The sequence below is a fragment of the Perna viridis genome, chromosome 9 (assembly GCF_037379345.1).
Source record: "Perna viridis isolate PV_CMFRI_1.1 ecotype Kerala chromosome 9, ASM3737934v1, whole genome shotgun sequence".
NCBI classification, from domain to species: Eukaryota; Metazoa; Mollusca; class Bivalvia; order Mytilida; family Mytilidae; genus Perna; species Perna viridis.
The window spans coordinates 18,924,588-18,939,203 of record NC_142453.1 but is presented as its reverse complement, the minus strand read 5'-3'; the positions used below and the strand labels follow the sequence as shown (position 1 = coordinate 18,939,203).

Here is a 14,616-nt window from a genome sequence, read left to right as displayed (position 1 = left end):
TCAAATAAAATCTTGTCTAATTTTTCCTTTGAAAATAAGTAAAGTACTAAATTGCAAATAAATGTTTGACAGACTTAAAAAATGTGCTGTTCTGAATTGGTTTTTCATTTCCAACCTTACAGAGCTTTCCAGGCCTGCACATTTATTTTTAGCTCACCAACATAAAAATCTCTTTAGGGCTTGCTTGTCATTAGTGATTTAACTTGTTTAGATATCTCATCAACCAAGAGACCCTAGTGTTGATGAAGAAGTTTTCCATTTGTAAATTATCAAGCTCTAAACATGAAACAATGTTAAAAGTAAAGAGCTTTCTTCATAATCATTGCTTGAAATAACAACTGTATACATTTGGAAAATATCAAATAAAGTTTGTTTTTGCCTACAAAAACTTAAATCTCCCACATTACAAAATTCCAAGTGGATATTACTCAAAGTTAAATTCAATGGATCAATAAATTCCTAGTTATATGCACAACTGCATATCATTTCAAACTTGTGTGACCTACAAATTTTCATAAATGGTTTGGTTAGGACCCCTTTTGGCCCTTTAATTTGTGCATTTTCAAAAATCTGATTAAAGCTGATTTCTAGGTAGTAGTAGTAAAGTAAAATGGTCACAAATACCAAATAAAATATGTTTTTGACGAGAAATATGACATTATTCCAGAAATAACAGTATGCATTTATGTAATTTTTACAAATACCTTATACTTTTTTAACATTTCTGCAAATTTTAAGATAGTTTTTGAATGAAATGGAAGTGGCATCACATTTATTTACTCAAGATATTTTTACATAAGTTGTAACTGACAATTATACACAAAATATATGAAGCATGAGACTGAACATGCATGCTTCATATATTTCAAAGAGTGAAAAACTGTGCAAATTCTGGTATTTTCCAGCCTTTTTAACTGATTTTTCCAATTTCAGCCAAGTTTGAAGGGCATATACGACCATTTATGCTCCATTGAGTATCTTAAACCAATAGAACCAACTATACAAACACATTAAAGAGTTGGAGAAACACCATTAAATTTTATTCAGGTAGACTTTGGTTTTGAGACCAAATTTTGCCCTTACCTAACCTCAACCAACTCTTTTAGTGAAGTAGTTTCGGAGGGTTATGCCTACAAAAGTGTGACAGACAGATGAACAGTGTAAAAACAACATGTCTCCGCACCAAGGACATAATAACTGTACCTCTCCAATAACTCCTCTACCTCTGACCCTCATTGGAGCTCCAGCTCGAGGATATATCCGCCATTCTCTCTGTCTCAATTGAACTGTTTCTGTGCCTAGATTTTCTAACCGGATACAGTACCTCCACTGTAACAATAAATATATAGAGCCAATATTGACAACCTTTGTACTGTAAATTTTTAAAAAAAATGTGTGAATTTCTGGATACATGTACATACATGTATTATGGTGCTTCTAGGTTAAATGTTATCATCTTTTTTGTTCAAAATTCAGCATAGAACAACTTCTGGAGAGGTAAATATTACAATTAAGAGATAGTTTATATAAATGTGACATTAATTATGTTCAATACTCTAAATCCACCCCATTGTAAACTTACTTTTACACAAAAATTCTTTGAAATCTAAATTTAAACAATATTTGGTGACACCGTTATTACTTTATAGAGCTTTATTCATTTCACAAAATAGTACAACTGAAATTCTAACAGATATAATATACCCATTATATGCTAGAAATGTCTGCAAAATATACTTCTAAACTTACCCAATATTCTTTGCTCTGGAATAAAAACAAAAGAAAAATCAGATGATGTAATTCAAATATATATATCTACTTCCAAGAGACAAGACAGAAGCAATATATGGGTATACATCTTTTCAGAAATCTTTAGACATTGGTTATATTCTTTAAACCCTTGGTATTAAAACCATCAAAGTGAATATCTCAGTTTCTTTATCTTGATATTTCCCATGTTACAGGTACATGTATGTTTAGGGTACCTTGAACTTTATATAAATATCATGTTTATTGCATTTGTCTATATCATTGATGTCAATTTCTTACCACACACCCCTCTCTTTTGTCATCTTCATATATTCAAACAAAATATAAAGTTGCAAATTGCATAACAAAAAAGGGCATGAATGGAACTTAATTGATAGCCCACATATACCGGTAATGTTGAAAAAAAGGGGATGGCAAAATGTTCAAAAGCTCAAAAATTACATTCTGAATGTTGCTGAAAATCAAACTTTACCTGTATTTTATGGTACCAAACAACTGTGCAAAGTTTCAACAAAATTAACTACTCTTTTCTCAAGTTATTTTTTTGGAAACTTTCAAGGGACAGACAGACAGACAGACAGACAGACAGAAGGATGGACATGCAATTTTTCTGAGGGTATCACATAATACCTCACCACTTTGTGTTGCAGGATATAAAAATGAAATGTAAGATGTCCGAGAGTAGTGTCAGCTATAATCTTGTAATGGCTCAGCTGTTCTATCTTAAATGGCATTGCCAAACTGCCATATTTTTTCTACAAAAGGCACAGTTTTGTATTTCAAAATAAATTGGCATCTCTGATAATCTTAATTGTAAATATAAGTAAATATTATACCTGAATCCCCATAAAGGCTGGAATTACAGTTACTCTGATGTTTTCTGTTGTTTTACGAAACACATCATAAGTTTTCAACCATGGATGTTTGAACAGATTTTCTTGGGCTTCATAGTGTGGACCTAAGGATAGAAAAATATTCAAATAAAAAAAAACAAGTAAAGCAGAATCATTAATAGGTTCATTCCAGACAAGTTTGACAGCTACCTGCATGGCCTACCATCCATCCTCTCTACATCAACAAATTAATGAACTATTTTTTTTCCAGATAGGCATTTGCATATATTTATGACAGGAGATGGTCCAGTAAAGACAAAACTTTGCCACACAATCAAAGCTGACTTGATGTGTGATTCTTAAACTCTTTAATGTATATTTCAGTCAATTTGTTTGGTTTATTATAATGATTTTCACACATTTGGTGATATGAGGCCCTCAAACTAGGATAAAGTTGAAAAAAAAATCTGTAAAAATATTGAAAAGTGCCAAAGTATGCACAGTTTTTGGCTCTTTTAACATTGGCTGCAAGCAAGAGCACCTCTAGCTGCATACATTTTGTATATAATTGTCAATTACAACTCATTTGCAAAAATCTTGAGCTAACACATGTGCAGCCACTTAATTTACTAACAAAAACTATCTCCAAAAAATGCAGAATAAATTTAGAATGTTTTGCAAATTTTGCATAATAACAAACAGTTATTTCTGGAATTTTGTCTAAAGTGTTGTCAAAAATATCTTGTATTCAGTATCTGCAACCATTTCACTATACTACTACTACCAAAAAAATAAGCTTTTAATCAAATTTTGAAAAATGGGTCAAAGGTAAAAATGGCCGAATTATATTACACAGGAAGTAAACATTTGACAGGCCTAAAATTTGATTCCACGATATGAATCCCAAACCTGATACTGGATACCGAAAATCAAGAGGCTGCAATTAGTAATTGCTGACAAAAGTATTTTGAAAATTATATTTCCCCGCCCACTTGCCTGACATTGACCATCTATATAACCTGATTTTCACATGTGAATTTTGGCCATAAATACCCAAATTATAAGCCTAAAAAAGCCCCTCCAAGACCTTCTCCTTTGTGAGTTGCAAGATACACTAACAAGACTGAAATTTACAGTGAAACTAGAATAAACAGAACCACTAACGACTGAAGTTTTTGTTCAGTTAAAGCATGCAATGTGTTTGCTTGAGTACAAAATGTTTTTAAAAAACTGCCAAAAAAAAAAAGACCAGTATATGTCTAGTTAAGACAGGATGGCTGTTTATTATTAAGCGTTCACTGCTTATGAATAGTTCAAAAACTAAAGCCATTTGAACTTATTTCTTGGTTTCTCAGGCCATTAGACATGTAAACCAATGAAGGATAGAGGCTTGTCATATGCCTTTCATAAAAAAAAACAAGTTAATAAGAGAGTTTTAAGACAGCAACAAACATAAAGTTGCACACATTGTAATGCTATGTATTTTAAACCCCATTTTGTAACAAATAATTGATATTGGACTAAAAATTAAATTATTTAAAAGATGTACCCTTACATATAAAGCCACACACCAAATTTGAAATCACCAAGATAACTGTGACAGAATTTGGATAGCTGGAATGACGGACCCATTGACAAATTTATTTTAATAGGATAATTAATTGGAAAGAGTGAATAACCAAACTATTATCACGTGTGCTGAAGAAAGCCTCAATTTAGAGAGTGTGGACTTTGTTCCACGCACAAGTTATATCCTCAAGCATTCTTGGCACGAGTGATAAAAATTTAGCTTTTGACTGGAAATGTTGAGAAATACACCAAGTCAGTAGACAGTACAACAGACCTGAAATCCCATCCCACCATATTGGACCCCATACTGAAGTTGTGTACCAAATTTCTAGTGGCTGTGATTTAAAGTTGCCGAGAAAAAAGTCACAAAAATATTTCCATGCCTGCCCGACTGACATTCAACATTCTATAGGCCAATTTACCCTGGGCAACCAGCTAAAAAATAGTTATTAATTAGGCACCATCATGTATGACAAGGATGGGTCTAAGAATCAAGAAACTATTTTAATTGGCCTTACTATGTTTGTTGACATATGAAAGGAACTGGTTCAGGAATTTATTTTCTATTGGTGAACTGTCTACTCCTGTATAAGGCAAGATGTCTTCATGGGAAACATAGTCCAATCCTAAAAAATAAAATGTACAAATATGGGACAGGATGTCTTTAAGGGACACATAATCTTATCCTAAAAAAATATATAAAATGTGTAGATGTAGGACAGGTTTATCGTGAAATAACATACATGTTGGTGAGGTGTCTTCATTGGAATCATAGTCTAATTGTGAAGAAGAATACCTGTAGGTGTGGGACAGAATGTTTGATTGGGAGACAGTCTAATCCTAAAAAATACAATGTAGAAATGTAGGGAAGGATGTCTATATGGGAGACTAATAGTATAATCCTTAAACAAATGCATAGATGTAGGTCAGGATGTCAAAATTAGAAATACAGTCTAATCATGAAATAGAATACATGTAGGTGTGGGACAGGATGTCTACATGGGATACATAGCCTAATCCTAAAAGAGAATATTAATATGTCCGCACAGGACACATTGCCTAATCCTGAAATTAATACGCTCCCGAAGCCAGCGTTTATGGTTGTATTATCAACTTGGTTCTGTTTACTTATGGCAAGAAAAAGCATCAATATCTGGTTTGTACCTGCATTTTCAGGAGATGAAAAACAGCATAATGGCAGCTTCATTTGCGTATACTTGTAAATGTGTGATTGAGAGCCAAACCAGTCTCGGAAAATATTTGCTAGTTTCAATAATTAAATACAAATCGAATCATAGATTTTCCAAGATAGGGTTGGCATTATAGTCTGCAGTGTGGCGTCTAGATGTTCACGAAAATTACGTAATCAATATTACCCATAATTCTCGGGTCATAAAAATTGAAAAACGAAAACGATCCAAAACAAAACGAAAATAATCGACAAAAGAAAGAATCAAAACGAATCAATTTGATAAAATGAATCATATCGTTATGAAAACATAATTTAACTATACAAAATGGAACAGAATGAAGCGAAACTAAATGCAACAAAAGAAATCTTTGAAGACGTTTCGCATATATAAGAACCATAATGTTAACTAGTGCCGGACAATTGGACCCAAAGACATTTCGGACCATGACAACCAATAATTCCTTATGAATGCCGGACATTTCGCCCAATAAACATATCAGACCACGACAATCAGTAAAATGCTTTAGGAGAAATATATATCATCACAAAATTTGCCATACTTGAAGGTTATAAGTATAAAATATCAAATAAGAGCTGACAAAAATTATCATTGTTTTTAATCAATGTTTTTTTGGGAGCTTTAAAAGGTTTCACCTTCATCATATTAGAATACATGAAGGTGTAGGACAGGATATTTACATGGGGAAAATAGTCTCATTTTCTATAAGTAATCATCCTTAGTTAGATCTAAACAATATTAGTAAAACCATTTGCCTTTTTTTAAAAACTTCTGTGTGTTAAAGTTTCAAACCAGAATTGTTCTTTGAGACTTCATCAGTAAAAAAAGGTAAAATTAGAGGAAATTTAACAATAATTTCCTCATCCAAGACTGACAGACTTGAAAAGTCAATACTTAGAGATTTAAGGAAGTGGACACAGGGTAAGGGACATAACTGTTGAAATTAGTGATATGTTTGTATCATATTCAAATTCACCAAAGCCTATCAAGCTTTTATTTGAGACGGGATGAAATCAATCCAAGTTACTTTAATGCATACATGAGATTGATGTAAAATGCTGAATACAAACGTTCCAATGGTTTCTAAGAGTTGTGTCCCTTACCCTAGGTCAACCTCCTTAAAACAGTTCTCTTTTGCATATAATCATTTTTTGCATAGGTACAATTCAATTCCTGTATTGTTTTGAAGTGTTTTTCGTTAGACATATTACAAATGTACCTGACACAGAATTTAACCCTGTTATCATTCCATCCTCTGGTACATACACCATCTGCTCTGCCTTTAACCATTTACTCTGAAGTCAAAACAAATGTTTAGTATATAACTTAGAATTACTGATAATAGATAAAGCCAGATTTCAGCCCGGCACACAGTACACCTTACAGCTTGACAATTCATTTCTCAGATCCCACTTGTTTGACAAAATTAGGACTGAATCCACACCTTCTTTTTTCTTCTGTCTACCTCATACTAAAGGTACATGAAGTGAAAAAAAACTGATATACAGGGTTTAAGGCAAAATTAGTTACACATTTTGGCACATACACCAAGCTGTTACTTAAAGATTTTTTGGAGGCAACCTTCAGTTGGAAAATACTGGAAACAACCCCATCTATAATGCCACTTTATGCAAATTAATCTATACAAGATCAAAACAATGGTAAAATTTACCATTAAAATAAAAAAAAATCACTCAAAATAAGTAATTCTATAATATGTAAACAGACAGACAAATGGACAGTTGTATACCATTTTATCAATTTTATAATATGTGCAGTTTTGCATGCTTGATATGGTCATAGATTTCATATGTCATATCATCTGCCCAACACCTGGTCTGATATGGATTTATGAGGGCTTGATGTGGATTTACCTTAGGAAACCTTTAAATTTCTTTTCGTAAATATGTGATACTGTAAATACAGTGAAAACTGTGTAAACTGAACCCATATTTCACTCTCTACAAAAATAATTTCAAAGTTCTGTAGAGTTTCCTATTCAAACTTTAGTAATTTTACCTGATTAAACCAACCCAGTCAATTTCGAATTCCAAACTCTTTATGTATCACTTATGTTTATTTGTATAAACTGACCCCCGCCAATCAAATGTTAATTATTTCGTTAATTGAACCTTTACATCTCTGAAGGCAAATTAAAGCTTGGGCTGATTGACCCCTCACCAGTTATTAATGAACTGCCAACAGATAAGTAGATTGTGGGTGAATGAATGAATTAAAACATCAAGTAACAGTTAAATCTTTTTTTTTGAAATTGGTTTTAATTGATCTAAATTGTCTTAAGGAGTATCATGTTTTTTTTTCAATCTCAGAAATGTGCGGTTGATTGATTATGCATGTGTAGTTAAGTTTTATATCTCTACCTTACAATATGATTAAAATAACATTTCAATCTTTTCATTTAGTCTTCTTACATGTCTTATCTGTCATGTATAGCCAATTCAGTTTACAATCATAAAAAAGTGACTGGAAAATCTATTTACTTTTCTACCATAATACCTGTGGGTCATAATATTACATTAGAATCTTTAGTAAATTTCCGGTTTAATTGGCAGACCAATTTTCATAACAAATTGTCAATAAAATCTTCATGAAAATATCTTAAGGTGAATAGTTTGACTTTATCATAAGATTATAAACATAACAGATGAATCTTGGTCTATTTGCAGTATAACTGCCAGTTACCGCTTTGAGACCTTAAAGAAAACCGAAACTATCTGGTTGTAAGTGACACTGAGAATAATGAACACCTGTCTCAACCTAACAAAACCTTCAGACCCCTTGCTTTTCCGTGTGTCAAAACCTCAAGTAGTTGTTAAAAATTATTGAAGAAAAAACTGTTTTAACCTAGAAAAACTCTGAGCAGTGCTCACTATGTGATACCACTGTTCCCCCACTAGAAATGATACAGAAAACCCTGTAAGTGATTTAAGGCATTCAGATGGAAAAACAAATGGGAGGTGATGCGGATTAGAAGATGGTTTCCCTTGATCAATTAATGACTAAGTCCATGCATTATATCAGGAAACACCCAATTGAAATCAGTTGGAAAAACAAAATAGGAGGTGAATAGGAGGTGCACAATGTCATCATGTAACACTGGATCTGTGAAAGTTTCATCAAAGTTCATCGAGTAGTTTCTAAGGAGTTGCTTACAAGAACTGGGGACAAACATCGTGATCACTTCCATATACCTCCCATATTTCATGGGGGGATTTAAAAAAGTGTGACTGATAGATGCATGAGAGAGTAAAACAGTACAACCCTTTCTTTGAGCAGGGGTGTAAAAATGCATTTTGTACACAAGTACACATGTACAAGTACCTACAGAATATTCCAGATCTCTGTCATCAATCAGAACTTGATAATAAATCTTCTCTTTGGCCTTTACCTCCGACTTCTCATCCTTTACAGCACTAGAAAAAAAATGAAATATGATCGACATATTTTACATGTGTTTTGACTGAAAAAAATCTACACAGGCAAATGTGCCACACATGAGAATCATATGGTTTTTATCATATGATTATCATATAAATCGAGCACCATATGACAATCATATAAATCGAGCACCATATGATAATCATATGTTTCTGTATACATATGAATATTGCATGTTTATCATATGATAATCACATGTTTTTCACAAACATATGAGTGTCATATGTTTTTAAGCTAAAATTACCATATGAGAATCATATGATAATTATATGACTACCATATGTTCTATATCATATGATTGTCATATGATTACCATATGATTATCATATGAATCGAGCACCTTATGATTATCATATGTGGCACATTTGGCTGTGTACTTCATAAATGTTTCATAAAAAATACCTACTGATTATGTTCATAATATATTGTATAAACATTGTTTTAATGTCAAATTATGTTTGTGCATGTAATAACATTTTTTTTACAGAAAAAAAGCAACTGAACTTATTTTTATTTCTAAATGAAGTGAATTGTGTTTCCACCCTGAACTTCCACTCATCCCACTTGGTGTTCAAATCTGATGGAAGATGCAATTAGCAAAAAATAAAAATACAAATGTAATACATGTACATTCAAAGATGTACATATATCAGTACACCCAGACAGTATAGATTATCAAACTCCCATTTTGGTGTCACTTTTTGGAGTGGCTTCAAGAAATTCTCAAAAATGGCATAAAAATCCTGGAGTGATCATAGCGTATTCCTCTAAAAGGCAATAAACTACTCCCAGCTGGGATTTTTTTATTGCCCTGGTTATTCTTTGAAGTACCACCTACATCCTGTCTTTCCTGTCAGGTGAAGAAGATTACAATACAAAAAGTAATAAAATACTTGGAGTAACTCCGAAATACTCCTACAAAGGCAATAAAATACTCCCAGATGAGAGAAATCACTTGGAGGACTTTAGGAGTAGACTCTGTAAAACTCTATGATCCACTGGACACCAAAATAAAAGAGAATCCTCATTCTCTGGGGGTACTGTACTTGTGTCTGTAATGACAGTGTTACAAGATGCATGTTTTAAAGTGTTACTCAGTAACCCGGTCAAGTTGATGTACATGTATGTGAATTACATATACAATGTAGTGAAATCAAAATGTTTTGTCTATAACACTAGTAAAGTACACAAAGAGACATACCATGACTGAACACTGACTACTTTTAGAATGGTTCTCATAATTTCTTTTCTATAAAAGATTTTTTGTTACTTTCTTTTATATAGCGAGTGATAAGCTCTACTACTAAAAATGCCAAAAAAAAGATAAAATAACTTCAAAGACTAAAAATATATTAACTGCCACTCTAAAATTGGTACACCACCATGTCAGTGATAAGTCATGATACATGTGCGTCTCTTTCTCTTTTGAATATTTCTAAGACACATAAACAAACAGAGCTTGAAAAAAATTACCCTTCCTGGTTCTTGGTGACTAAATCCATGTCGTGAACTTTTGCCAGCCATGGATACAGAATTACTCCTCTATAGTCAAACGACAGATGTAGGAAGGTCTGTAGAGTAAAAATGAAAAAAAAAAGATATTTTGATTTTAAGCATAAAAAACATACAAAATGTACATGTAAATTTACACTAAACTAAAAGCTTCATTACTATTTATTATTGCTTTGAATATCTCATCTAAATGTATATATTTGCTTTGTACAGCAAACATGTATTCTCAATGCTTTATCTAGCCTACAATTTGAGGAGCAAACTTTATATAACTATTAAGCAAATGATATCAGCACATCTGCTTTCGAATATATCAAATATCAAATATTTTTTCAACAAACTCTTAAATCAAGGCTTCTGAAAAATAAATAATGGATTCACGTATGTATGCACAGTAAAAATTATTTTAGGTTATAGAACTTTTTTTTTCATTTTAGTCAAGTATTAATATATGTCCAAAGACACTCTCATGGGTTGAGGAAAGGTGCATACAGCTCAATGCATTTATACAAAACATATACTGTAAAAGTACTTTTATTCTGTATTCATAGTCAAGTTTTATGTCCAAAGACACTCTCATGGGTTGAGGAAAGGTGTATACAGCTCAATGCATTTATACAAAACATATACTGTAAAAGTACTTTTATTCGTGCATACCAATTTTCATGGTTAAGGGGAAAATGATCAGTTCATGGATTCTTGAATTTGTTGATTCGACAACACCATCATACATACAAATGGAAAATTTCCTTTTCGTTGGGAACCAAATTCCGTGGTTTACCAAACCCACAAACTCCACGAATATTGGTACCCAATGGACAACAATACTTTCACAGTACATGAATATTATTGTAGCCCTATTCAACTTTCTAAGGCCCAAAATGGCTTGATTGAACCATATGGAAAAATACATTCCATGACACCTTTAATATTCATTGTTCTATAATTCTGCAATAAGTCAAATCTGTAAAAGCAATCAGGTTTGGTAGTTGAACTGCTAGCGCGGTATCTTAGGGCCTTTAAGGAGGTAGGCCTAGGGTAAGGGACAAAACTCTCGACATCTTTAAAATTACCTGCCCTGTTTTGTAGCCTTCATCAGTTTTTGGTTTTTCACATTTTCCCACTTCTACAACCCTACAAAAACAATTTGAATCTAAGATTACAAAATGATTATACATGTATAGTCAGTTTGAGTTTCATCAATCTTTGAAAAAATGTTCTTGTTCATAGTAAGTACAATAAAGCAGGAAATGTTTGCTTAGCGTTACAAACTGTACATGTACATAGACTTTCTGGAACAGGGATATGACTATGCCGTCCTTTTCCTACCTTTAAAGAATGGGTACTAGTCCAAATTTTAGCAATAGCAGCATGTTGACCTATGTTCTCAATATTGTCTACATATGATGGTCTTTGTCCCATCTTATACATGTATGTGTTTCTAAAAAAAATAAGTTTTAAAGATCGATGAATTTTTTAGTTTTGACTTTGTAAGTTTTGATCTATTATTTTGTGTTTTAAATTTTTTACTTCATTTTTGAAAGTAATATTTATAAAAGAGGAGGAATTTATAGCCTTTGATTTCATTCTTCCATATCTAAGAAGCACCAAGAGCCCAACTTCAGTTAACCTGTAATACCCAGTAAGGACATTTTAAACTACTACAAATGTAGTTTTGTATCTTAAAAAACAAAACAAAATGTTTATCTGTTTATAGCTCACATGTTAGAAGTTTTGTTTTGTCAAGTACATAAAAGTTAAGAAAAATACATTGTAAATCCTAGTTGATACAAAACTGTAAAAGGCATAATTATTTTTTTATAAATATCATTCAACTTTAACCTACGAGGCTCTCAACAAGTTACACCTGCTTCATACTGTAATTACAAAATTACCAACCTGATAGGGAAACTCTAGACAATAGTTAGAAGGATTAGCTAAACAAAGGAAAGATCTTGTCATTAATGGAAATACTAAAGGCAAAAACCATGAAAGCCGAAAACAACCACAACTGTCCTGACCTGGTACAGTAGTTTCCAATTAAAAGTAGACCATAAAGCAGTGTGTACTTCCAACTTCAGACATACATGTACATTTATTAATTAAAATGTTACTGTTAGCATAGGCACTTGACACTGAATTTGAAATCATGTTAATGTGAAAGAAAAAATATAGTGTCAATGTGTATAATAAATATAATGTGAATGTACACATCAAAAGATCGCTAAGCGCTTGTGAATGTGTGAGCTACATGTATATGTAGGTACCTTGGTGCTGTTACAAGATTTCTCAGTTGATTTTTTAGAGAGGCTTTGTGTCTCAAAACAGAATAAGATAACAATCTCTTAATGCTCAACTTGGCCATGGGATCAAACTGATGAAATTATCTCCCTTGCAAAGGTTGAGCTATTTTAAATGCTTTCATTTCCGAACGGGCAACATTATTTCCGTGTATTTGACATATTTAAAAATAATAGGAAAGGGAAGTAAAAATATGATAAGGAGCAGGCGTTGCCCATATCAGCGAGTACCGTTAGCTTTACCATACTTTTTACCGTCTGGGTGAACATCGTAAGAGTACTCAAGGACATTAAAACTTCTTAGACACAAAAAGAGGGTCAGACCGTGAGGGTTGGATAATACTTTTTGTGCTAACGCAATGTTTTTTTTTATTTATGTTTCAGCAGCAACCAAAATCAATACTTTTATTTCTAAACCTGCCTTGGTAAATAAAGAACTTTTTTTCAACGGATGAGTATAACAATAATTATTGGGTTTTTTTCTCCAAAATTTTGACCTTGAGCAGTCCCTCCCCTCCACCATTGTTTAAAATGGTAAACGACTCAGTAGCCCTTCATCATAATTATCATTTTTTTTTACCTTTAAGGGCATCTCTGTCCATCAACATCCTTTTCAGTTTGAGCAGGTCTTAATTAATGATTAATTGATACAGATAGTGGGAAAGTTTCACCATTTTAAACATATCGTTATTTTTTTAGAGGCGGGTTAGGTTCTTGACAACAGTAACACACAGGGGCAGATTCACATCCTATGAAAAGGAGGGTGGCGGTCAGGATTCCTATGAAAAAGGGGTTGCTAGGACATTATTTACCATATTTTGTCAAGTTTCCAATTAAAAGCTGGGGTACCAACCCCCTGCACGCCCCCAGGATATACTCCTACAACGTAAGAAGTTGGAATACCGTTCCTCCATATTACCCCAACCTCTTACTTCCGAGCGCCATATTGAATAACGCTCGTTCCGCCGTTCTTTGAAATCGGCAGAATTATAATATGTTATTTTCTATTTAAAACGTTTTATACGGTTTCTTTACCATTACACGGGAGAAGGTGACTAAACTAAAGAAAAAACAATTACCTACCTGATGAGAAAATCCAGCAATCCTGGAAATCCGTTGTAAAAGCAGTTAAAATGAACTTTATATGTGGATTTTAGCTTTTTTGAGTGTTTGAGAAACGAACATATCAAATTAACCAACGAATTGCCTTTACCAACTCCAAGTTCGTTTTGTCAAAAATATATTGTATTCCGTAAAATTAGTGACCTAATTCAAAATTGCTGGTCATTCTGACATCTGTCTTCATTACAAATGTTTTCTAGGTATTTAACAAATATTTAGGATTTTTATCGTTCGATTTCCGGTAGATTAAACTTCTTTTTTAAGACATTAAGTATTTTAAAACACATGTACGTGTTTAGCAAATTAACATTTGCGGTGGCTTTCAACATGTCAGATGCTAGAGGTTAGGATGGCACCAAGTCAGAAAATAGCTCGCCAGACAACCTCTAGCACTGCTGGAGTACCCCTGGATCCCTACTAAGATGATTAGATAGTTCGTATATACCTGTACATGTTGTTTCATTTAATTAGCAGGAATGTCAACATGAATAAGAACCCTGCAGTAAACAGTTAAGCCCAGTTTGTACTGATTAATCAGTACCAAAGATCATGCTGTCTCTATCCATTACATGTATCATATTCTGGATGTTACCTAAATGTTTGTAAAGATGAACTTTCACACTAGAAAATATATAAACAGAAGCAACACACCAACAAAGTATGAGGCGTAGGCAAAAATGCTTATGAGAAAACTACATGTATCCTCACATTAAACAAAAAATGATACATGTACATGTTGAAATAGGGTCAATACAATTTTTTGTACCTGACTTAAATATATACATGAACATGTATGTAACAACAGGAACAGCAAAAACCAATACGGGTATTTGTATTTTA

General features: G+C 32.7%; 1 protein-coding gene across 2 annotated transcripts in view; it reads right to left on the bottom strand.

Moving 5' to 3' along the window:
* The window catches only part of LOC148607194 (polymerase delta-interacting protein 2-like), a 29,563-nt gene that overhangs the window by 2,488 nt on the left and 12,459 nt on the right, over nt 1-14,616 (bottom strand). Inside the window, exons 1-9 of one of the 2 annotated variants that reach the window (XM_088546040.1) lie at nt 12,622-12,766; nt 11,428-11,488; nt 10,316-10,413; nt 8,730-8,817; nt 6,603-6,678; nt 4,691-4,798; nt 2,607-2,728; nt 1,750-1,764; nt 1,204-1,329 (exon numbers count right to left, since the gene is read on the bottom strand). In XM_088546040.1, coding sequence (XP_088402166.1) covers nt 1,204-1,329; nt 1,750-1,764; nt 2,607-2,728; nt 4,691-4,798; nt 6,603-6,678; nt 8,730-8,817; nt 10,316-10,413; nt 11,428-11,488; nt 12,622-12,719 — 792 coding nt within the window. In that variant the 5' untranslated portion in view covers nt 12,720-12,766. Of the gene's footprint in view, nt 1-1,203; nt 1,330-1,749; nt 1,765-2,606; nt 2,729-4,690; nt 4,799-6,602; nt 6,679-8,729; nt 8,818-10,315; nt 10,414-11,427; nt 11,489-12,621; nt 12,767-14,616 lie in introns of those variants that run through there. The other variant, XM_088546041.1, reaches the window with a different exon arrangement.